This window comes from Phyllostomus hastatus, unplaced genomic scaffold (genome assembly GCF_019186645.2).
Source record: "Phyllostomus hastatus isolate PE091 unplaced genomic scaffold, TTU_PhHast_1.1 phas_contig_80, whole genome shotgun sequence".
Lineage (NCBI taxonomy): Eukaryota > Metazoa > Chordata > Mammalia > Chiroptera > Phyllostomidae > Phyllostomus > Phyllostomus hastatus.
In genome coordinates this window covers 11,351,136-11,376,351 of record NW_025333960.1, presented here as the reverse complement: position 1 = coordinate 11,376,351, position 25,216 = coordinate 11,351,136, and the positions used below count along the sequence as shown (strand labels likewise).

The 25,216-nt window shown below is 40.9% G+C and overlaps 1 protein-coding gene across 1 annotated transcript in view; it reads right to left on the bottom strand.

Annotated features, from left to right (window-relative positions):
• LAMA1 (laminin subunit alpha 1) overlaps positions 1 to 25,216 on the bottom strand; it is a 155,979-nt gene that overhangs the window by 76,803 nt on the left and 53,960 nt on the right. Inside the window, exons 6-16 of the mRNA XM_045850290.1 lie at positions 23,238 to 23,327; positions 22,656 to 22,773; positions 21,561 to 21,739; positions 20,768 to 20,873; positions 16,075 to 16,235; positions 15,047 to 15,187; positions 13,681 to 13,854; positions 12,350 to 12,451; positions 11,133 to 11,344; positions 10,240 to 10,351; positions 8,055 to 8,165 (exon numbers count right to left, since the gene is read on the bottom strand). Of these exons, the coding sequence (XP_045706246.1) occupies positions 8,055 to 8,165; positions 10,240 to 10,351; positions 11,133 to 11,344; positions 12,350 to 12,451; positions 13,681 to 13,854; positions 15,047 to 15,187; positions 16,075 to 16,235; positions 20,768 to 20,873; positions 21,561 to 21,739; positions 22,656 to 22,773; positions 23,238 to 23,327 (1,506 nt within the window). The remainder of the gene's footprint in view (positions 1 to 8,054; positions 8,166 to 10,239; positions 10,352 to 11,132; positions 11,345 to 12,349; positions 12,452 to 13,680; positions 13,855 to 15,046; positions 15,188 to 16,074; positions 16,236 to 20,767; positions 20,874 to 21,560; positions 21,740 to 22,655; positions 22,774 to 23,237; positions 23,328 to 25,216) is intronic.

Here is a 25,216-nt window from a genome sequence, read left to right as displayed (position 1 = left end):
AATTTGTGTAAATGGAAGCATAAGAGCTTTCATGTTTGACCACCTCAGAGTAGCCAGCACCATTCTTGCCCTTTTGTAGGAAACAATGAGAGAACAGGGACAAAATCTATCAAGTAACAGCTTTCAGGCCCTGATCAACAGCAGGTGCCAGCCTGCGACCGGGAGAACCGGGTCGGAGGAGGAGGCCTCCGGCCACAGGGCCTTCTGCCTGGGGACACTTCCCGGCACAGTGGGGGTTCTTGCTGAGTTGAAGAGACAGAGGTCAGAATTTGGGGAGGCGGAACCTACTGGAATTTGGGCAGAGGGCTGGAACTTCTGAGAACAAGAATTCCAGAAATCTACACAGGCGATGCCTTCAAATAGCTACTGAATACTAAGCTGCTTATGTGTGGAATACAATTCTTGAGGCCAAAGAAAGACAGGTGGCCTATAAGCTGAAAAACTCAGAACTTACACAGAGCTCTGAGACATGAGAATTCTAAGCAGTGAGTGTGGGGAGACCCTGGCCAAACACCCAGCCTGTTCACTAGAGACCCCAGAAGGAAAAATATTTCCTAGCAGTGCTATACCGTCCATAGAGTAAAGGCTATAAAAGAACCACCCCAACAAAATTTTTAAGTGAAACCTTGAAACAATCATGCTAAACTACAATAACTGCCAACCAGAACAAATCTCCAAGTCCTTTAAGGAAGTGGGGGTGGGTCGGGCGGGGGGAGTGGTTGTGGAAAAATGGAGACAATGTATTCGAACATTAATTTAAAAAATGACTAAAAAACTCCAAAAAAGAAAGCAACAAAATCTAAAAACTCAGCAATATAATAATATTCACTGGACAATATTCATCACAGAATCAAAAACTACTGGATATGTTCAGAGTGGCCAAATCTGGGAAAATTTGAAGTTCATGAGCCTAGACAGAAAACAAGCAGGTAGATAAATAGACACGGGGAGGAGAGAGGGTTCTTGCTCACAGAAGAATGCTGTGTGCCAACTGATAAGAATTGGGGGGATGAGAGATGGAGAACCCTCCCTTTACAAGCATCAGCATAAGTATCGTTTGGGTGAGAATCATCAATGACCACAAAATCCAAGGGGGAATTTTGATGAAGAATAATAGTATACTTGCATGGTTTTAAGGTCTCCCTTAGACTGTGTATTAATTACTAAAGAAAAGAATAGTGAGTACGTACTGGGGAAGTTGACCAACACCTGGCCTGTGTGATCAGAACTAACATCACCACCAGGGAGGACTGGTGGACATTGGGGGTCTCCATGTGCCATGCTCTGCGACAGACACACTAATGACGTGTTCTGGCTGGAAAGGTATAACCTGCATCTACTCATGGGAAATTAAGAGAAGGACCCCAAAGGTGGGGCCTAATTTTTTGCAAAATGATTATGTCTTTCAAGACATCAGTGTCATGTAAGACAAAGAAATGTTGAGGAAATACTTTGAATTAAAGGAGACTAAAGAGACATGGCAAGAAAATGCAATACCTGATCCTAGGTGGAGGCCTGTAATTGAGGGGAGAAATGCTATAAAGGATGTAATTGAGTCAGTTAAACATTTAAACATAGATGGTAGATTAGAAAAAGGAGAGTATTAATGTTAAATCTACTGCACTTGATAATTATACTATGATTACATAAGAGAATGTCCTTATTCTTGAGACACACACACTGAAATGTTCAGAGATAAATGGACATAATGTATGCAACTTATTCTCAAATAGTTTAGGAAAAATTATGATTAGATAGGTAAATAATAAAAATAATAAAGTAATGGTATAATGTTAACAACGGGTGAATCTGGGTAAATGGTGGGTGTTCTAAGTACTATTCTTACTCCTGTAACCTTTGCACAAGTTATTTCCAAATAAAGTATTTTTTTAATTAGAGACAATAACTACTTGACGTGAGAAGAAGAAAAAATAATGTGATCCATAACCAGGAGAAAAATCTAAAATGCAGGCAGAGAAAACAGACATAACATGCAAAGAATTATATAAATCACAGTTATACTGACTTCTCATTTGAAACACTGCAAGCCATAAGCAAACAGAATAACTTTCAAGCACTGAAAAAAATATCTGTAAAAACATATTTTATCAGTGAAGGTAAAGAAAGCCTTTTTCAGGGACTTCTGGTCAAGATGGAGGTATAGGTAAACATGCTTCACCTCCTTACACAACTATAGCAAAGATTACAACTAGACTACAAAATAAATATAACCCAGACTCATCAGAAATATGAATTGTATGGAAGTCCAAGAACCAAGGATTTAAAGAAGCCACATTCATCCAGATCGGTAGGAGGGGTGGAGATGGGTAGGAGGAGACACAGAGATGCGTGGAGAGGCGCAGAGATGTGGAGTGGTGTAGAAAGGCAGGAAAATGTGGAATGGGCAGTCCCACATCCATGTGTGGTAAATAGAAATCAGGAGGGATTCCTTGGGAGCAAGGGATCACAGCTCCAGAACAGACCACTCAGCCCAGGGTTCTAGTGCCAGGAAGGTAAGTCCCCCATAACTTCTGGCTATAAAAACCAGTAGGGCTTAAGGAGGTGGGAGAAACTGCAGGATTCTCAGGAGACTCCTCTTAAACAGCCAGCAATGGACATGGACTTAGGACTTAAGCAGACTCACCCGCTCTTGGATTCAGCACCAGGGCAATAGCTGGAAGGGCACCAGTGGTATACAGGAAGAAATTGAAGTGGCTGGCAACAAGGTGAGTGCCAGGAGACAGCTTCCCTCTGGGAAAAACTCCAGAGGCCAGGCAGTGGCATTGTCTCCTCTCTGAGCCCTTTCCCCCCAACTCATAGAGCCACAGAGTGGCGACATGGGTTGCCACACCCTGGTGATTACCCAAGGCTTTGCAACATACAACTTAGAGGTGTGCTTTTCTACAACAGGCCACAGTACTAAGTCAGGGAGTCAAAGCAGTTCTATGTAATACACAGAAACAAATACAGATATGCTGCCAAATTGAGGAGACAAAGAAATATGGGCCAAATGAAGAACAGAACAAAACTCCAGAAAAAGAACTAAACAAAGTGGAGATAAGCAACCTATGAGACACAGAGTTCAAAGCACTGGTTATCAGGATGCTCAAGGAATACTATAAAAAGACTCAGGCAGAAATGAAGGTTACATTAAGTGAAATAAAGAAAACTCTACAGGGAACCAACAGTGGAAGGGATGAAGCCAAGAATCAAATCAACAATTTAGAACATAAGGAAAAAAGCATTCAATCAGAACAACAAGAAAAAGAAAGAATTCAGAAAAACAAGGACAGATTAAGGAGCCTCTAGGATATCTCCAAACATACCAATATCTGAATCATAGAGGTGCCAGAAGAAGAGGAAGAGCAAAAAATCAAAAACTTATTTGAGAAAATAATGAAAGCAACCTTCACTAATTTGGTGAAGGATATAGACATACAAGTCCAGGAAGCACAGAGACTACCAAACAAATTACACCCAAAGAGGACCACAGCAAGACACGTCATAATTAAAATACCAAAGGTTAAAGATAAAGGAAGAATCTAAAAAGCACCAAGAGAAAAGCAGAGAGTTACCTACGAAGGAGTTCCCATAAGACTGTTAGTTAATTTCTCAAAAGGAACTTTATAGGCTCAAAGGGACTGGGAAGAAGTATTCAAAGTGATGAAAAGCAATGACCTTCAACCTAGATGACTCTATCCAACAAAGCTCTCATTTAGAATTGAAGAGCAGATAAAGTGCTTCCTAGACATGCTAAAACTAAAGCAGTTCATCATCACCAAGCCCTTATTATATGAAATGTTAAAGGGACTTATTTAAGAAAAGGAAGATCAAAATGATGAACATTCGCATGGCAACAAATTCACGTCTACAATTGAATCTAAAATAAGAAAACCTAAGTAAACAACCAAAGCTGGAACAGAATCATAGATATGGAGATCATTTGGAGGGTTATCACCTGGGAGGGAGAAGCGGGAGGCTGAGGGGAATTGTGGAGGGATTAAGAAGTATAAATTGGTAGGTACAAAATAGGGGGAGTTTAAGAATAGAATAGGAAATGGAGAAGCCAAAGAACTTACATGCATGACCCATGGACAGGAACTAAGGGGAAGATTGCTGAAGGGAATGAGGGTTTGGGGTAGAGGGAGGCAAAGGGGTAAAAACTGGGACAACTATATAATAGCAAAATTAATAAAATATATTTTTTAAAAAAAGAAAGCATTTTTTAGATTAACAAAAGATAAGTTGTTGTCCATCAGACTTGCACTGGACAAATGCTGAAACTCTTCTTCAGGTAGTAGATGCATGATCCAGATAAAATTTGGATTTATGTCAAGGAGTGAAGAGCAACAGAAATGGGAAATACGTAGATAAAAAGAAAAAACTTATTTTCCTCATTTAAAACATCTCTTTAGGTAGTGAGACCACCCTGAGTTAGGGGGACAGGAGGTGTACAGGAGAAAGAAGATGGCCACACCAGCTGAGGAGGCTGCTGAGTACCTGGGCAGTTTCATGGCTTGGGGAACCCTGCATTATTCTGCACATCCTTGCCTCCCCAGGCCTCCCCATTGGCCCCACCCTGTGCTGGTGCCATCCAGCGCTTCCTCCTACCACCTCTACCCATGCTTGCCTGTACACACCCACCCCAGTCGCACCTGTGGGTCCTCTCCTCTCACTGCCTCTCCCCTGATGTTCACTCTGTTCCATTTCCCTTTATCCCTCTTCTCTTGGAACTGCTCATTTTACAAGCATCTATTGGATGTTCTCCATCCAACCATTTAAATGTGTCCAATTTCTGAACTATAGTCTTTTCAATGATTCCTGAGGTTGATAAACATTTTCCCACATACTAAAACTGGGGACTATACATACTTGTACTACATCCTTTTGTATCAGGGTTTCACAAGTTTCATTTAGGGTTATCCTAGACCAGAGCTTCCAAACTGGAATGTGCACACAAATCACCTATGTTAAATGTTGATTCTGATTTGGAGGTCTGAGAGGGGCCTGAAAATCTGCATTCCTAAAAAAAGTTCCCAGATGACACCCATGCTACTGGTCCTCATATGATATTTTGGTAGCAATGTCTTAGACTCTTTTTGTCTCCCCATCCCCCTATAATCCTGGTTTTGATAATTAATGCAAACAATTAAAAATGCTACTGGCCTTGGTATGCAGCTACATGATTGCCCTGAAAGTATTACACAAAATAACTAGTTTCATTAAAATATATTTAATTATGTACCATTGCAAAGTGTTTGTGATACATTCTTCTTACTCAAAGGGCCATATGGGGTCTTCTTTCTCTTTGGGAAAAGTATTATATAGTTTTTCAAAAGAACCTACAGAGGGTTTGTTCCAGTGTTTTCTCAGTGTGGGCCACCATCTCTCTAAGTGACTGTCTCTGTTGGTGGATCTGCTGTGTGTAGGATGGAAGCCTTGACAACTTGGTGATGGGAGACATTGTCTCTTTTTAAAATATTTTCTTTATTTATTTTTAGGGAGGGAGAAAGAGAGGGGGAGAAATATCAGTGTGTAGTTACCTCCTGAGCTCCCCACACTCAGACCTGGCCCACAACCAGGCCACACATGTGCCCTGTCTGGGAATTGAAGCAGCAACCCTTTGGTTCACAGGCTGGTGCTCAATCCACTGAGCCACACCAGCCAGGGTGAAAACACCGTCTTTTGAGTGGAAAGGAAAAACATGAGGGCCCAAGACATGTACAACTGCATTTTATGCTCCTTTCTTCACAAAGCAAAGAAATTGGCTTCTCTTTTGCATAAGAACAGAGAGACCTCAGGGAAAAGACTAAGTGCTAAATAAACTGTGGACCTCAGGTGATCGTGAGGTATCAGTGTGGGCTCGTCTACTGTGCACAGTACCACTGGGTGGGGATGCTGGCTGTGGGGGAGATGGTGGGGGCAGGGTGTACATGGACAATCTCTGTTCCTTCTTATGTTGCTGTGAACCTCAAACTGCTCTTACAAATAAAATCTTATGAAAAACAATAGGAGCAATAAGAAAAAATGGAAACTTCTCTCTAATAAACTACAAATTAAAAGTTAAATTCTGGAAGCTAGGTAGCTAACTACAAGGCCAAGGTTATCTACAGCTGTACAAAAGGCAGAACTAAGGTTTCTTTAAAAAAAATAGAAAAAAACTAAGTTAGATTAAACAGACAAATGATGCTACCAAGTTTCAATATTCCTTAAATGTTGATCCAAATTTTTATTATTTCTGCTTCTTCAAACATTAATTATTTAAAAAGGAAAATTACAGTGGAAAATCCTGGCAGACACCACCCTATTCGAGTGACCCCAGCTAACATGTCCAGGAGAAGGCAGTGACACATGAACCCTAACGAGGGCCCTCATGATACATCCCCTCCATATGTACCTGCCCAAAATGTGTAACCTCAACCTAATTATGAGAAAACAGACCAGCCCCGGCTGAGGAATGCTCCACAGATGGCCCAGCACTCTTCAAAAGTGCCATAGTCAGAAAAGACAAGGGAAGACCAGAAACTGCCACGGACTGAAGGAGGCAAGAAGAGCGAACGCCACGTGGGATCCTGCGTTTGAAAGAAAGGGGACATGAGAGGAACAACTGATAACATCTGGACGAAGTCACTAGTTTAGTTGGTGGGGCTGTGCCAGTGTTAATTCCTTCGTTTTGATGACTACTATGGTTATGCAGGTTGTATTAGGAGAAGCAGGGTGAAAGTTACATAGGGACTCTATTTTTGTAGCTTGTAAATTTAAAATTGTTTCAAAAATTTTTAAAACTATAAAAATGATCACTTATTGTCATTAAAACTTTAGAGCAGTTGCTATTTATCATTTCCACTTGAATGTGAGTTTACATTGTTGTAAATATATATTAATAGAAGCATGTGCAAATTCTCTTTTAGCCTACCTGTAGCTAGAGACATAGGTGGCACAACCACCACCTGCTGATGACCCCAAACACTGACAAAGGCCTCCACGAGGCTTGCCTTGCGAACCCAGATGGCAATGGGAGAGATGTTCCCAAAGCAGCAACCCCATCAAGTTGCGGGAAGCTGTGCGCCTGAGGAAACTGACCCTACAAAACCGAGTCTGTGCAAACCATCACTTCACTCTACTCTATAGCTGCTTTATTTATAGAATGAAGAACCGAACAAAAAACCAAAATGAATGCTTTACTTTCAGAATAAAGAAAAATTAGGCTCTGGAGAGAAAAAGCCATCCCTGGCGCCTTGCCAAGATCCCCTCCGTGGTTCAGATAATTAATGTTCCCTTGCTCTGGGACCCAATCAATCTCTTTTGGAAAGAGCAAGAATACATCCCTGTAGGATGAATGGGGTTCAGGATGAGTGGGGTTCAGCTAATTAACATATGCACTTACTCCCTCTAAAAGGAGTGAATCCACTAAAACTCAACAATGTGGCCTGGCTTCCAGGCACAAGAGCCTAAAAGAATTCCTGATTGAGGTTAAAAAACAGGTCTAGCCCTGTATCTGCCCAAAGTTCATTCTCAAGATTAATTACGTATTTGTTAAGCCTTGTTTCAGCTCATACTGCATGAAAGAAGTACTTGTTTGAAGAGTTGATCTGCGCTAACAACTATAAAGCATTAAATATTCTACAAATGAATTGTATTAGTTTTATTATCCCATTCCTTATATACTATGTAATATAATGTTTAAAATTCCTTGTACTTGCATTTAAAATATCTGATCCTTTTTATTTAATCAATGGGCAACATTTTCTAACTTTATATGGCTTTTTATGGCTTTATAATCTTGCAAAGTAAAGTATTACTTTTCATTGTTTTAATAAAAACCCACAATAAAGTTATATATTCCTTTTTCACTATCACCAATGTATGTATTTACCTCCCCAAAAGGGGAAAATAAGGAAATATTTTATGACATGAACTTATATTTGTAGATTTCCTTTGGGGTCTTCAAGGGCAGAGAAATTCTCCTGTGAAGGAATCTTGGGGAAAAAAAACTGCATAGCAGTTGACTTTGAGATGGGAGGTACATCGCTTAAGGTCTGGGAAAGACTCACAAAGCAAACGCCGTGAATATCACACTCAGCTGCGTGGCCGTGGCATTCACAGGGCTGACAAATTCCTCCAAAGAGTATTCCATCCACACGGTAATAGCTAGAGAGGCAGGACTGCAAAAGAAGGCCAGGTGACCCATGCTGCCGAAGGCACCTTCGTCCATGACACACACATCTTCCCAATATGTTAAAGACACACACTGCTCAGTTTTCCATGAAAGAGAAACTAATGCTTTTTTCTTTTTTCTTACTTTCCTCAAACATCTTTATCAAGGCATCATTCATGTGCCTTTACAAACGCATCCAATTTAAGAGTACCATTCAAAGACATTTTTAGTAAATTTACCAAGTTATGCTACCATCACTATATTCCAGTTCCTTATGTCTTTCTCAAGGTAGAAGCATGTACACAAAAACTTAATGAGTCAGGATACACCTTCACAATATTCCACTGCAATAATCTTAGAAATCATTTCACAACACACAGCCGTTTAACAGTGTTTCAAATGGAGGTTTTTTTCTCTCAACTTTATTACTTTTTTCTTTTGCTTAAAATTAATTACATGTTGCTACCAAAGTGTTCAAATGTGTGCCTGAGTCAAACTATATCACTTTAACTGAGCAAACATTATAGGTGTGCTTGGGGGGTCTGAGTGTCAGACAGGCAATGTGGGCATCCAAGGACGCCACTCCCTGCCTCTGCGGCACGAAGAACCATTTCAGGCACAGAATTTCATTTAGTCCTTGCCTCACCCTTGAGAAATATTACCTCTATTTTATAGATATGGCATCTGGCACACAGGGCAGTTAGACAATGTGCCCACTGTGCCAGCGGAGTGGTTCAAAGCCAGGTGCACGCACCTCCAGGGCCCACGTCCACAGCCTGCCCAGGGCCACAGCAGACAGGAAACATGTGGGGAGTGTGGACCAGGGACGATTGACCTAGAGGCCAGTGCATGCCCACAAGGGGCATGGTAGGAGGGGGTGTGGATTTGTTTTTATTGTTATAAGAATTCTTAAGGAGTGTTTTCATTCTACAGGTAATACATAAATGCATTCATTCACAGTGACCTTGGGAAAGTTCCCTAACACTTCTACACAGACACACTGCCCTTGTCTGCAGATGGGCATGGGGCAGATAGCTGCCTGGAGCTCTGTGTTGGCTCGAGTGCTACCAAAACTCCCATTCCTGATTCTTTAAGTCAGCTTCTGAGTTAAGAGTCTGAGTAAATAATTTCTTCTGCCTAACAAAGACACTAGAGAACGTGTATTAAGCTTCTTGTTCTTACTTGAGTTATTATCCCATGCACATTGCAAATTTCCCTCCAAAGCCCAGGACTTGATGTCCAGCAGCAGCTGTTCACTGCTGCCCCCTCCTGGTGGAGCTGGCCTCAGTTTCTACTTCCATGATTCTACCTGCCTGCAGGCTGTAGGCTCACCTTTCACATATGCCACATACCATGAGGTGGCATTACAGTTGTTTAGTGGCAATCCATTAAGCATTATGCACTCAACGATTAGGACCTACAAACATTTGCTGGGCCTAAAAATACATGTTTGAGATCTAAATAAAAGTTCATTGCTTTAAAAAAACATTAAAAATATTTAAAATAGAAATATTTAGTTAAATAGTCATACCATGAAGCATTATGCCAACTTATTAACAGCAAAGTTTATAATTAATATTCATAAAAAACAATTAAAGGTTAAATGTTGTCACTTTATAAAAATTGCCAAGAAACCACAACCAATGACAGATGTTCATAGTTATAGTCAGTCATAAACAATGAGAGGCAGGATCAGGTGGTACTTAACAGATGGATTAAGTTCAGATTCTGACTTGAACACTTTCTAGCCATGTGACCTTGGTCAAGTTACTTAATCTCTTTGTGCCTCAGTTTCTCAATCTGAAGAACAGAAAGCATATGAACCACCCACTTGCTATGGCTTTGTCAGGATCAAAGGAGCTCACATAGAGAAAGAGCTCAGAGTGGTCCTCTGGCAGAGGAATCATAGTTCTTCCAACAACGTGGCTTCCAATACTCCTACCGTCCCCAGAAGTCTAAAGTTTAGAAACACTGGGTTTCTAAATTTAAAATTCAACTATATATTACTATGTCACCTTCAGTGCATTTTTCCTCCCTTAAAAAAGAAAAAAAGGAAGAACACGGGACAGGAGGGGTGTTACCTCACAGGAGATCCCTGCGTAGCCTGGGGGACATTCGCAGTGCTCCACCTCAGTGGCTAGTGCCAGGTCTATGACGTTAGGGCTGGCTGTGTCCAGAGAGACAGAATCCAACCTACATATTGAGACAGGGGTCATTGCATGAGTTACTCACAAATGACATCTCACATGAAGACAAATTCTTAAAACAAGGCAAATTCAAACAAAGCAATGATGTGATGTTTTTTGTTATTAAGTAATTGAAGATTTTCATATACACTTTCTGGAACTGTCAGTATTCCCTGGAAACACCCCCAACATTTGGTGCAAAGACCCAGTGCCACCTAAAGACGGCTGTGGGAAAGGTCAATGTGACCCATTCCAAGTTGAAGCACTTCAGAAAAATTAATCCATTCAACTGTCTCAGCTCTAATACAGGGAAATTGCCATTAAATGTACAATTCTACATTTGTTTTAGATGTATCCAATGTTTATGCTTAGCCTAGCAGTGCCAGAAATTGACATTCTCAAAGTAATAAAATTATTAAGGACAGACACATTAGCTTAGGTGGAATGTGTAAAATTTAAGACCACTAACATCAGGAGTGTAGAAACCAGATGCACTGTGGTCCAGACAACCGTGAACTCAAGCATTTCTCAGAAAACCATCCTGACAATTTCTGATCCTGACATCAGGTCACTCTCTTTCTAGATGCATTTGTATCTAGTACACAGACAACTATTCTTATGTCTTCAATAAAATTAGAGTAATAACAATGATGTTAAGGCAGCCAGCTCTACTAGCCGTGTCCTTAAAATAATTGAGTAAAATATATTAAGCTTAAAATATATAATAATAAACAATGACAAGAATGAAGTATGCTCACTTTAAGTTTTCTCTCCCTTTCAATACATACCTGTAAAGGGCCATTTTCGCAGAATTGTAGTTGGCTCTGATCAAGAGATGCGTCACATTGGCAAGGACCGTCATCAGCTGATCTCGATCTATCTCCCTTTTGTTATTAAAATCTCGGAAGTTCTCAGGCACAAGTCTCACCACATTAAAGTACTCTTCGTAGGGTTGCAATGTCAGGCCCTCAGCCTGGGTGCTTAAAGTGAGTCCATTTCCCTAACATTTCAAAACAAGAGGACATGTGTTTGTAATTCAATTTTATGATCAAATAATGAAAGTAAATTTTGTATTCAGCAACACAGCTTTTCATTTGTGTGCAGGTTCTTGTGTAATGGGGTTTATAACCCTTGGTCCAGAACAATCAGAGATGTTTCATTGAATTCCTCTCAGAGGGATGTGAATAATAAATCTAAAAGCCACATCTTTTGCTGGGATGTCAGAAAAGAACCAAGATCATGCATTTGCCCACAGTTTTCCTCAAAGCAACCAATCTTTAGCTGAAGAATAAAAGTAGAAAAAGTAAATAAATATACCTCTAGCTTTTCTTACAATTGCTGTGAAATTTTTTGTTAAAAATTAAAAATGGCTGTTAAAAAAATATGCATCTAGCTCGTAGTTTCCAGTGTCTGTGGGTTGGAGACGGAAGGACAGGGCATGGGAGGAGACAGGAGTGGAGTGCAGACACTGCAGACAAGAACCTGGAACGGTTTCTTACCGCTCCAGGAATCCTCCCAGGTGAGGCCAACCCGGGTCTTTTTGTGACAGAGGAGAGGAGGGGTGAGGATAAAGGGACTAGGGACACGAGGGGTGAAGACTGAGGGCAAAAGTGGCAACACATCTCTTGTCTCCACATGAGCACCGCTGCCTAGTAATTCGTGTGGGGAGGCAATGTGGCAGGAAGGGTAGGGGGACTTAAAGGGCTGGAAAGGTCAGTGTCAGAACAAAAACTCATCTCTCTTTACAGTGTGACAAGATGGGTCAGCTGTGGGGATCAGGGGAAGACTGACAGGTGCTGCCCTGCAGTGATTCCAGAAATGGGCCCAAAGACAGAATTCTCACACTCGGGCTCTTGATATCCAGAGGAGGTGAATCACTGCTAAATGGCCACTTGGCAGTGAGCTCCTTGCTGCTATGGCCTCACTTATTAGCCATTTTGTGCTAGAAAATTGTCGCCCCTCTCAGCTCTTCAGCTCCATAGCAAAGCAACGTAAAAGCGATTACCTTAATGATAACGTCAGCATGAGACATGAGGTCACCGTCCACTGTCTCCACTGGAATATCATAAGACACTGTGTACTTCAGGAAACCGCCAAACGCCGTCAGCTGGAAAGTTGAAGAGGGAGTGAGCACTGAGGCAGGAGGGCAGAATCAGAGCCCCTTGGCGAGGGGGTGTGGCTGTGAGAGCTCTGTAAATGGCAGGGCTCTGAGGTGCGTGAGCGGCCCCAATGTGTAGGGACCCTAATGCCATGTTAAAGGCAGTAAAATTAAAGCATATTATATGAATATTTAGTACTCCTTAGAGGCCCCAAGGTAAATTACTATAAATGTCTGATAATCACATAAAAATAGACATTTATTTCACTGAAATACTCTAGGGGGTGAGGAGTATGATCCACAGTTAAAATTTCAAAATTTTGATTGCATTGCCCTGTTTGTTGGAGAATAATCAAAGACACGTTTGATCAGCTAAAAAAAGAACTAAAGGTTTTTCTTCCTGATCAGGTATCCTTTGATGTAATATAGATATTTTATTTTTTCAGGTACATTACAACGATGAAATATTCACAATCCAATCTTTATACCATAAAATTAGAGAGGTGATTTCAAGAGATAAAAAAACAAACAAACAAAAACACTCCCAAAAAACACACAAAACTATCAACCTTTGGTGATATGATCATATTATGAATAAAAAATATCTTTTACAATTATAACTTGATGGGAAAAATAACCATTTTCAAAAGTAAACACTATTTAAACATACATAAAATTATCTATAAAATTAAAATATAATCATCAAACTATGTTTCTATTCCTCTCTTTGTCTCTCCCTTCCTCTCTCTCATAAATAAAATCCTTTAAAAAATGGAAAGGATTCTCTGTTCCTAGATGGGAATTTTATGTGAGTCATAGTCACCAGGACAATGAACTCGGGGGCAGTGCCGCAGGCCCTGCGCACGGCCGTTCCAAGTGTCTGCTGCAAGCCAGGCCAGGATAAGCACACAGCTAACTAAATGAACAGGATTGTGCCTGACACTTCATTAGGGCCCAAGTGACCCAGAGGAAAGTAGGAGGTCTATTTTGGGAGGAAGAACAAGACGTCACACAACAGACTGCTTGTGATGGGGCCAGGAACAAAGTTCCTATTTTCATGATGTGTGTAACAAAGGGTCAAACAAGGATAAAACAATTATGTGAATCAGGTGTAGGTGGATGCTGTACGATTTTCTGTCAAACACTCAAGTGACCAATAACACTACCTAAAATGCCATCAGAAGTTCTTTTGTAAAGTGCTCTGAGATCTCTGTCAAAGACGCTGTCACTGGAAGTACCTTATTCCCGAGATAGGCCTCCGGGGCCAACCAGTAATACTTGGAAGTCAGCCGCTGCATGACCGCCGTGTTGTTGATGCTGATTTGGTGACGTCCACCCAGTGCGTCTTGCTGAGATGGGATCTTATTTGTACTGATCAAGTCTGTGACCAGCCACCCAGACATATTCTTCACCTTAAAAAAAAAGGATCCAAGAATTTTAGAATTTGAAGTAGAAGTCACCTTAGGTTTCACTGAGGTTAGAGTTAATATGTTCACAATGAAGAGAGACCCAGAAACTTAGCTAGGGATGCAGTTAACACACAGTGCCCATAGAACTTCGGGACCTGTGACCCTTTCACTTGTCAAAGAGCCAGAAAACCTGAGAACGAGCCACACATCCCCCAAATCCAAACCAAGTATAAACAAATAGGGGAGCAGAGTTGTGAAGATCACAAACATACTTTTTAGATGAAAACATAGCATAGAACTTAATAAATATATTACATAAAATGTCTTTGGCTAAGTTGGACTTCTCCTTCATTGTTGCCCCCTGCTTTTTAGCCAAATGCTGAAAAGTGTATAATAATAGACTCTAGAGTCCATCCTCCCAATTTTTCATCTACATAGAGATGACAAGTGATCACAGACAGGAACTCACATCCATTCTCAAATATTACTCTGAGTTTCCCCTCCCTTCCCCAGGCTGCTCCACTCCTCACCATTCTGAGGGCAGGTAAGGAGGGAGGGAAAGGAGATTAAGTGCATAGGACCCCCATCCCCAGGCAATGCTGATATAGGTCTCCTGAGATGGGTCGTGGAGAGAAGTGGTTACCACGGGCAAGTCCTCCACCCTGAAGCTCCTCCTTCACCTCCAGCCATCACATTTTGTCCCTGCTAGTCACCGTTTGGCACCCCCCTCCTGTAGTCATTCCCCCAGAACTCCTCATTCCCGAAACAACTGGGGATCCCTTGCTTGCCTTCATAATCCCTGTGCCACCTGCTGTTGTTCCCACCATCTCCAGCTTCCTTGAGCTGGAAAATTCTGCATTGTCTCCCTGTCCTGGTATGCTTCCTGGCCTGAGACCAGTGTGGAGATCTGATCTCACAGCTGGATGCATTTCCCCACAGAACACATCTAACATGTTACATTCTACAATACTGCAATCTCTGTTGATAGGGAAATGTATTTGGGGCAAACACATGACCTAGAAAGAAATGGGCAACACTTTAGCAGAGGCTGCCTTTGATTCATGCCCACAGTCATTCCAAATGAATGAGAATGGCATCACAGGGAAAAATTAGCCTTGTAACTTCATAACACAACTTCTAGAAAGCTCATTTAAGGGGCGCTCATTAAGGCCTGGCTCCCGGAAGGTTCCCGCACCTGACTGATGGGCCAGGAAAGGCTGTCGCAGACGTCCGAAACGCCAAAGCAGAAACACTCAGAGCAGCCCTCGGGGTTTCTTTCCTTCAAGTTATAAAATCCTGGCTTGCAGTGATCACAATTTTTCCCCTCAACATTTTCCTGCAAGTTAGAGTAAAAGGTTAGCTTTTGAAACCAGTAGGTAGACGTAATGAAAATCATGTTAACATGATATTTTCAAGAAAGGTGTTTGGCAATTTGGAAAAACATGTAAACACAAAGACACTCAGAATGAATGTGAAGCCACATGTCAATATTTCTAGAACAGATAGTTTGAAATACTTGTCACATGATTTTGTCTTCAAGAATGAGGCTAAGGATCTTAGAGCTAGGTGAGTATATTTAGGTGGACTTTTTGTATTGTTTTGTTATAAATCTTCCATCTCTGCTGATCTTTCAAACAGTTTAAAATCTGAAGAGGGATGTGCTATTGTTTGCCTTGTTTATAAATGCTCAAGATTATCTTCAGATTTATGCCACATGTGCCTAAGACTGCTTACACGGGAATAGCACATAAATGTAACTGGAGGTCCTTATACTTGCAGGGGAAATGGTTATTAATATCAGATAGCCAAACAAAACACCTCCCTGGCCACCTGCCTTTAGTATTCTTAGAAATTTAGTGTTTTCCTGGTTCTCCTGCAATCATAAAGCTGAAAAATAATGTCACAAAGAGGTAATAGTCAAGGCCTGAGAAATGCAGTACTTGATTTCACCCAGGAAGTAACAGAAACACTTCTGGAATACATGGCCATTGCTCAGAAGGCACCAAAAGGAAAACCAGGTGCCCATCTAAGTCCAAGAACAGGTACTGGGGCCACCTCGCGGTGGCAAGATGTCATGCTTCTCAGGAAGTTGTGTAGAAAGTGGGAGCTGTGCTTAAGCCTTGCTGCTGTGCTCAGGAGCTGATCATCTGAGCTGACTGGATGCTCTCCCTTCCCAGGAAACCCCGGGGGAAAGGCAGCGCCAGCTTCAACCCCCACACGTACCTTACAGAGACAAGGTTCTGCACATGGGTCCTCATTCACTCTGCCGGCTGGACCACAGTCACAGCGGACACAGGCTGGGTGACCCCTGTAGCCAAACTGGCAGCGATCACATTTTTCTCCTGTGTAACCTTCTTTGCATGGACACTGACCTGGCCTTTTCCCTGGGAAGAAAAGAATGGCAATGACCCAACAAGAAGGGAAAGATGTTTAAAGCAGAGCTCAACAAACTATATCTGTGAAGGGCCAGAGAGTAAATATTTCAGGCTTTTTGACCAGTCTTGCTGTGCTCAGCTCTGCCACTGTTGCTTAAAAACAGCCACAGATAATACACAAACTGATGGGCATAGCTCTCTTCCCATCGAAGTTTATTTACAAAAACAGGTGGTGTCAGATATGCTCCACAGACCATAGTGTGTCAACCCCTGGGTTAAAGAAAGAAAACAGAGACGAAAACACGGAGGCTGGTGGGAATGTAAAATGGTGCAGCAGCTTTGGAAAATTAGTGGGCACTTTTTAAAATGTTAAGCATATAATTACCATATGACCCAGCAGTTCCACCCCTAAGTATTTATCCAAGAAAAATGGAAACATACGTCCACCAAACCACTGTATGTAAATGTTTGAAGCAGCAGTATTCATGAAAGCCAAAAACTCTAAACAACACAAATGTTCATCGACGGATGAGTGTATAAATACGTACAGTGGCATGTCTATCATTCGGCAACAAATAAGACTGAAGGACTGATTCATGCTGCAACATGGATGCACCCTGAAAACATGCTAAGTGAAAGAAGCCAGTCACAAAGGACCACATATTGTATGATTCTATTTATATGAAATTTTTGGAATAAGCAAACCCATAGAGAGCAAGTAGATTAGTAGTTGCCTAGGGCGGAGGGAAATTGAGGGGGGTGGCCCATGGGTAAAGCTTTCTTTGCGACGTGATGACAATGCACCAATGTTAGATTGTGGTGATAGCTGCACCCATGAATACGCCAAAAAACATCATACACATTAAATGGGTGTACTCTTCTGTATGACAGTGAATTATATCACGATATGAAGTTTCGGGGTGTGGGGGGCATTGTATGTTTTTAAGCACTGTGGAAGAAAAGGGGCCACATGCAAAACCTGCCACACTCAGGGGTGACCTGTGTGACAGTCTCACAGACTGAGACACCTAAAATAACCACACAGGATGGTCTGAAATTAAAACTTTCTGACTAAAAGCAGTTCATGGCAGGTAGTCATGTAGTAGGCTGGTATTTTCCCCTGACAAACATCAGACTTTACCTTAACTGAGTCTGTCTGTTGTCCTTTGTTGGGAACCGCCCTGACTGGTATCAGAAGCTGAAACCCCCACCTAGGCTAAGGCTAAGGGAACGCCCTTGGAACTGTAAGCCAGCAAGAAGACAAAAGCTTATCTTCCTGGCAGGAATGCTGCTTCTGCTGCTTTATTCATGACTGAACCCCAAAAAGCTTGGTCAGTTAGCCAAAGATGGGTAAGATTCCCCACGGGGGGAACGACCTAAGACAGGCACGATCACTTTGGGAGGTCCCCCAAAAGAAGGACTTGGGGGGCTGCAGCAAAAGGGGGTGATGGACCCTCGCTCCTCGGCTTTGACATAGCCTGAGTTCTCCTCGTCTGCGAAAAAAACCTCCTTGTCTCCCAGTTGCCTTAGTTCCCTTGCTCCACCTAAGCCTGAAACAATGACAGGGTGGTGCAGCTCTGTGCTGAGAAGTGCAGATTCCCTGGGGTGATCAGGCCTAAGAAAGAGCATGTAAATTACTGTGAAACCTTCTTTGTTTAGAATGCTCTCAGTTGAATGAGAAGGGTCTTAGGAGGAAGTTATTTTGTTCCTCAGTCTTACAGCTCTTTGACCCCGACTCAAAAGACCGGCAGAGTTCTTTGTTTTCTATAGTTCCTTACTTCCCCCTAATGAGTACTGTACTTTACCTGAATTATTATGCAAAATGAGCCCAATAAAAGCAGGTATGGACAGTAAATCAGCGCGCTCCCTACTGGGGGGTTGGCCATTTCGTCCCTACTTCCCCACAGAAACTAGTCTGTCTCTGTGCATGTGTTTTTTTTTTCTCGAGTGTTTATCGTCAAGCCATCCACAGCGTTCCATGGTCACTGCTGGCCGGGGACCCACGCATCAGTCCTTGGGCATCTAAGATAACATACCTTCGGAATGTCAAATTTCCCCACCCTGCTGGCTCTTCAAAGCACAGGCACCACACTGGGGGAGACCACAAATCCCCTCATTGTTACTGTTATCATGTTCATTGTTGGCTGTTACTACCCTGTACCCACCTACATAAAAATGTGTCTACCATTTTACTTTTTATCCAGTCCCAGAGGTTTCTGTGCTTTGCTTCCTCCCACCTCCCTAATCTCTCACCAATGGATTTGAAGGTAACCCACTCACGCCTCACCCCATCGTGTGATCGTGAGGTATGAAGTAAAGTGCGAGACACTGCCGTTCCCCAGAGCATTATTTTAACTTGTTGAGGTTTTGCTTCCTGGCAATTGTTGTCAGTTTGGCTCAAATAAACTCACAAAAATTCTCCACAGGTTTGAATGTTTTTTATGTTGACAGCACAGAGACAAACAGTAAAGGGTAACAAGCACTATTTCTGCTTTAATGTCGGTGCTGAAGCTCTCTGGTTGTGTTACAGGGTGCAGCCAAGAGGGGGGCACCCAAATGGGCATTTGAAATGGGGTCCAGAACTTAAGGTGTCCAGGAGATTTTAAGATGTCTCCATCCCCCTCACCCAGGGTGTGGGTTGGGGGAAGGGACAAATGGAGCAGGGCCATTGAGAGCTGTTTTGCATAGCAACAGCCTTGCAGCTACCCTCTGGTGTGGTCATTTAACATATCTATAGCCTTTGGCTGGTTGCATGGATATGTTAAATAGCTGTGATCATCTCTGAGCCAGGGGAATGGAAGTAACTTCCCCACCCGAGACGAGACGTGACTGGGGGCAGATCCCCCAAGCTACAGCGCCTGTGTGGGAGCTCAGAGAAGATTGGCTCCAGGACATGGGGCCACACCTGCCCAGACTCATGATGGCAGCCCAGTAAAGCTGGAAGGATATGAATTCTGGCATGTGAAGCCGAGTGTGGGAGGAGTCGGAAATGAGGCTGCAGAGGAAGATTGGCCGCGGGGATTTAAAACCCAGACTTGGTGGCCATTAGGAAGGAGAACCATGCTGCTTTGAGAAGGAGAGCCATGCGCAGCCCTGAGAGAAGAGAGAACCATGCGGCTTTAGCAGAATGGGGAGGACCTCGGCCATTGAGAGGAGGAGAACCATGCTGCTTTAGGAAGGAGAGCCATGCGCAGCCCTGAGAAGGAGAGCCATGCACAGCTTTAGAAGGGGGAACCACCACCTGGTTTTAGCAGAGATCCCGGTGACTCAGCTGAGGGTGCTGGGAACCCAGGGAGGTCTTCCAGTCGAGATGGAGTACTAACTGGGAAGAACCAGAGGACTGCCTGAGCCATGGACTTCTATTTCCTTTCCTGAGATACAGTACTCTGGACTGGGCAAAGGGGGGAAGGAAGGAAGGACTGTGTCTGTTTGTGGGTGTTTTAAGGGACTTTAGGATTTTTGATAAAGACATTAGGTCACTACTTGAAGTCTGTATAGCATTAAATAAACATTTCCTTTCCTTTTCACGAATCTCTGGCATTGAGAGACGTCTTTCCTCTGGTGGCGGACATGACGGACCTGGGGGCCTTTTAAATAATAGTATATCGTCCCAGGCCCCCCTTGTCTGTTCTGTAACAGTTGTGTAACGTCAGCCGAGTTTCTTAACTGCTCTGACATAGTTTCCCTGACTATAAAATGGGCTCAGTGATTTCTAGCTGCTATGGTTGAAAGTTAAAATGATACATATATTTTTAATGAACCCAGTCAAGGGTCATTGTCATTGTCATCATCATCAACTCTTGCTAACAAGGGCAGTTAAGAATCAATTCCAATGTGTAATTCACCCTCCATATTTCCAGGGGGCCCCACGGTTGGCACTTCCTTTCCTGCTGGTCAATATCCATTTTAACTGCTAGGGACTGAGGGTTTGAGGGGCCACAGAAGTCTTGGAACAGATGAAACCTACTCAGGATACTTATGTATTTGCAAGTTTATTGGCCAGTTTTTGAAACAAAAAGAACACTGACATTTACAAAGTTACCTGGAGGATTTGCCTGCTTTGCCAGGTAAGAAGTTCACAAAAGGCCTGTGTCTTGTGAGAACTAAGTAGAGTGATTGCTAGTTACTGTGTTCCACACGTGATTTTACATAAGCCTTATTGCATCCTTCATCAAATGCTCAATTAACCTCTCAAATGCCATTCCGTCACCCCAGCATTGCCATCTCCGCACTCTGTCTCACGTCAACCGTGATTCCTAATTTTGCTCTATGCCTGTGGCCCTCCTGCCTGCCTGGCATGATGTCATACACTCCCGTGTTTGGTTCAGTTTGCTTGTGAGCAGGAACCGTGACCATCATGTTCCTAGGCCCTAGAAAACGGCCTGGGGCATAGTCGTTACTTGATAAATGTTTGCTGAACAAAAGAATCAATAGCAAACCATAGACCTGAATTGTTATACAATGGTAGTAGTTCCACTAGGTACAAATCTTCCACAAAAAAGAAAGAAAAAGAAAAGAAATAAATTACAAGCACAACTTACCTTTGTGTAAGTCAGAATGGAGATCATCCTTTACACAGACAGAACTGAGGGACCCGAAAGGGTCACATCCACAGGGATGGCAAGGGTTGTCCTCATAAGGAGACACCTGAAAGGAAGGGGTTGTCCTGGATAATCTTACTAGAAATAGTAACAACAATACCAATGACGAAGTATTGAATTTTTGTCCAGGATGTGACTATTACAATGATTTGTGTACCCAGGAGATGTAGGTCTCAGGAAGATAAGGTGAACTTGAGCTAGAAAGTCCCAAACATCTTTTTGATGGTGATAGCAGCTAGTTTCATTACCAAAGTGTCATCCACATTATCACTGCCACCCCCTGCAACTCTTCTATCTCTCAGAGCCGTTTATGAGCATCACTTGTAAGAGCATGTGTATCAGGTTACCCAGCACCAGACGACCACAGGGATTTGTGTGACAACTGCACATCAAGCCAACTGATGACTGGTTGAGCATTTCCTGTGGTCAAGATATAGCTGTTTTAGTCACTGGCTGACTCTTAGCACTGACCTTACTACAAAATTCAGAGATTACACAGAAAGGGGCCCTCAGACTCACGTTAAATAACAATGAGTGACCACCCTAATCTGAGCAAAAATACAGGACAAATAGAGCAGGAAATCAATATATGCAAAATACTACTAGTATAATAAGAATATAAGTAAGATATTACAAAAGGAAATGAGTCTCCAACACAGAAGCTGACATTTGGGGAAGTCTCTTTTCCACTTTGGGAAGGCAAAGCTCAGTCATGGCAAAGAAGCATTCTTACTTTGTGTGGTCTGAAATACCCATCGACACAGGTTTCACAGTTGATTCCCATGGTGTTCTGCAGGCAGTTTATGCAAACCCCTCCTCCTCGGTACTGTCCAGCCATATTCAAACTTTTCTTCTCATTTGCAACACTTTCATCGTAGTAGCAGTCATTTGCTTTATTATGGCAATTACATTCTAGAAGAATATTTTAACATCTGAATTAATATATATATTTTGTCCTATGTAAAAAAAACCTTTTCCTTCAAAGGTAAGTTTCTATGATTATACATTAACTTAAAATTATAGAACAAAAAATTTTAATAGGACATGGGCAATCTTATGGAGGGCAATCGGAAATAGCTATCAAAGTCATGAATGTGCATTGTCACTTGACCCATCAATCTATCTCTTGCAGAAGTCCTTGCACACTTCTCAGTGACATATACAGGGTTAATCATTGCATCATTGTTTATGTTAACGAAAGGCTGGTAACAACCAAAATACCCACATATTGGTAGCTGTTTTAATTATGTTATATTCATATATGGAATTCCATGCTACTGTTTTTAAAATCAGCATTTCATATTGCTAATATAAAAAGATTTTCTTTCAGGATGTATTGTTAAGTATAAAAACAACACATGTAGAATGGCACCCACAGTATGTCAGGTTCTGCGTATGAACTGTGAGGTTTAGGAGTATGTCAATATGTGCTTTATTTGCATAAAAGTTTTAGGAAAAACATACTAGGAAATAATAAAAAGTGCAAAAGATGGATATGGAGAGGAAGTAATGCTTTTATTATGTACTTGTATATATTGTTAGATTTTAGAATCTTGTGACTGTATTGCCTATTTAAAAATTAAATCCAAATTAGTAAAGGATACATTAATCTCTGAGAAAGGAAATCTCAGATAAAATATCAAATCCATTAACACACTTTTAGGTCTCAATTGTTTGAATTTTATTAAAGTAATTTGTATTTTTGGGAACTCCTTAAACACCTAAGAAAAAGATATCTATTAATTACAACAACTATTAAGTCACCATAAACCTAAGCATGCTAAGAGGGGGGAAATCTCCACATCCTTTCAGTTCCCAGAGGACTTACCTTCACACATGTTACCAGAAGAAATGGTCCCTGGCCTCCAGGGCTGCTGATGGTATCCAGGGCAGCACCTACTGCAGCTCTCGCCACAGGTGTTATGTTCACATCGACACTGTAGTTTCTAGACAACAGGGATACAAAATTGACTCTGAAAACTAACATATTTTTCTTCATTTTATTTTAAAAGGAATCTCTCCCAGTAAAATACATTTTTACTGTATTACAGGAAATACAGGAGTCTTACAGGAGAGGGGTTTCGGAATGCATATGGTCACTGGATTGTACACTTTAAAATGATTAACAGGGTAAATTTTATATTTTGTATATTTTACAAAAAAATCATAAGAAATATTTAAATAGAAATACATTCCACAAAGAAAAGGCATAATGAAATTGTTGAAAAAATGGAAAGTTTATAGTAACCTAACCAAAAAAGAAAAAATAAACCAATTATCAGAAAATCTTTTTTGCAGCATGATTTTATACATTTCAACATTTGCCTTGAATTAAAAAAGCACAATGCAAACATTATAGCTACAACTTCTGTTTTGATATTTAAGCAAAATGTGAGACACAAGAACTCACCTTTGCAGTTTCATCCCACGGGCAGCTGCTGGCGTGGCCGTGACAGATGCACATTCCTCCGACAGAAATGTCTTTTATTGAGTAGTAGTACTAAGGGAAAAGGAAGTTACAAACAAAATTAAAACCTCTTTAATTTCAGTGAAAAGAAAATGTTGGCACTCCAATGAATATCCCAATTGTTACTGGTAATCTTAAAAATAATTAGATATGCATTTTAAAATATATCATGCACAAAAATTTTTATGTTCATTAAAATAAATAATGTTTGATTAGATCATCAGTAGAAACCAAAGAAGTTTAAAAGAATTTTTCAACTTGGCTGCATCTTAAACCAAGGCAGTCATATTCAAAACCAATGCTACTGAAAACCCTAAAAAATATTGCTAAATAGAATATGACGCTATATAAAAAGTATAATAACTCATGCCCAAGTAGGACTTATCCCAGAAATGTAGTTAATTTAATACACAAAAGTCAATAAGTTTAAATTATCACATTAACAGAATACAGGAGAGAAATCCTATGATCATTTTATTAGACTTATAAAAAATATTTTAAAGAATTCAACACCATTCATTAAAAACACTCAGCAAACCAGGAATAGAAGAGAAATTCTTCACTCTAATACAGGGGATCTATAGAAAACCTTGAACTAATAATAAAAGTTTAAATGCTTTCTTCTTGAATTCTCTTCTCGCCATTTCTATTCAACGTTCTGTGGGAGATGCTGGCCAGTTCAATAGCACAAGACAAAAAAATCCAAAGGCATACAGAGTGCACAATAACACTAGACTGTCATTATTTGTAGATGACACTACTGTATACATTGAAAATCTACCCCAAAACTGCTAGAAATAGTATGTGAATTTGGTGATGCCTCAATGTACAAAATCAATAAACAAAAATGAACTGCATTTCTATATGCTGGAAATGAATAGATGGAAAATGAACTTAGAAAGTACACTATTAACACTAACATTTAAAAACATAAAATACTTAAGAGTAAATTTACTTAAGATGTGCAAATAAACAAATAATAAAACAGTGCCAAGAGGAACTGAAGAACACCCAGGTAATAAAGAGATAATAGCACATTCATGAACTGGATGATCCAATAATGTGGAGATGGCTTCCAAAATTCTTCCTAAATTGATCTATAGAATCAGTGGGAATCCCAAGTGAAAATTTTAGCAGGCTCTTTTATTTTTTGGCAGAAATTAACAAACTGATTCTGAAATTTATAAGAAACACAATGAATTTAGAATAGCCAAAACAATCTTGAAAAATAATTGAGTTCAAGACTTATTATAAAGCTACAGTAATTGCAGAAGTCTGTTATTGGCATAAGGATAGAAAAATATATCAATGAAATAGTACAGAGTCTAGAAATAGACCCACAATAATAAGATCAATAATTTTCAACAGGGTATCAAAACATTTTAATGGGGGAAAGGAAAGCCTTTTTCACAAATGGTGCTAGAACAATGGTACATGCATAAAAGAACTTTGACTCTTACTTCACATCAAATACAAAACTTAATTTGAAAGGATAATAGATATAAAAGCTAAAACTATAAAGTTTCTGGAAGAAAGCATAAGATAATGTCTTTGTAAACTTGGGGTAGGCAAATAGTTTTTCAGAGAGGACACAGAAAGCACTAATTATGAAAGAAAAAATGATAAATTGAACATCATCAAAATTAAACCTCTACTCATCAAAAGTCATAGTCAAGAAAGTGAATAGGCAAGCTCCAGACAGAGAGAAGATAGTTCCAACATAGACATATCTGACAAAGGACTTGGAAACAGATAACCAATTTGAAAATAAACAAAAATTTGATCAGACACCAATAGATATATGGTCAACACTAGTTATCAGGGAAATGCAAATTACCATAAGGAGATGCCACTATATGCACTTTAGAATGGCTGACATGAGTAACTGACAACCCAAATACGTGGAAGTGTGTGGTGCAACC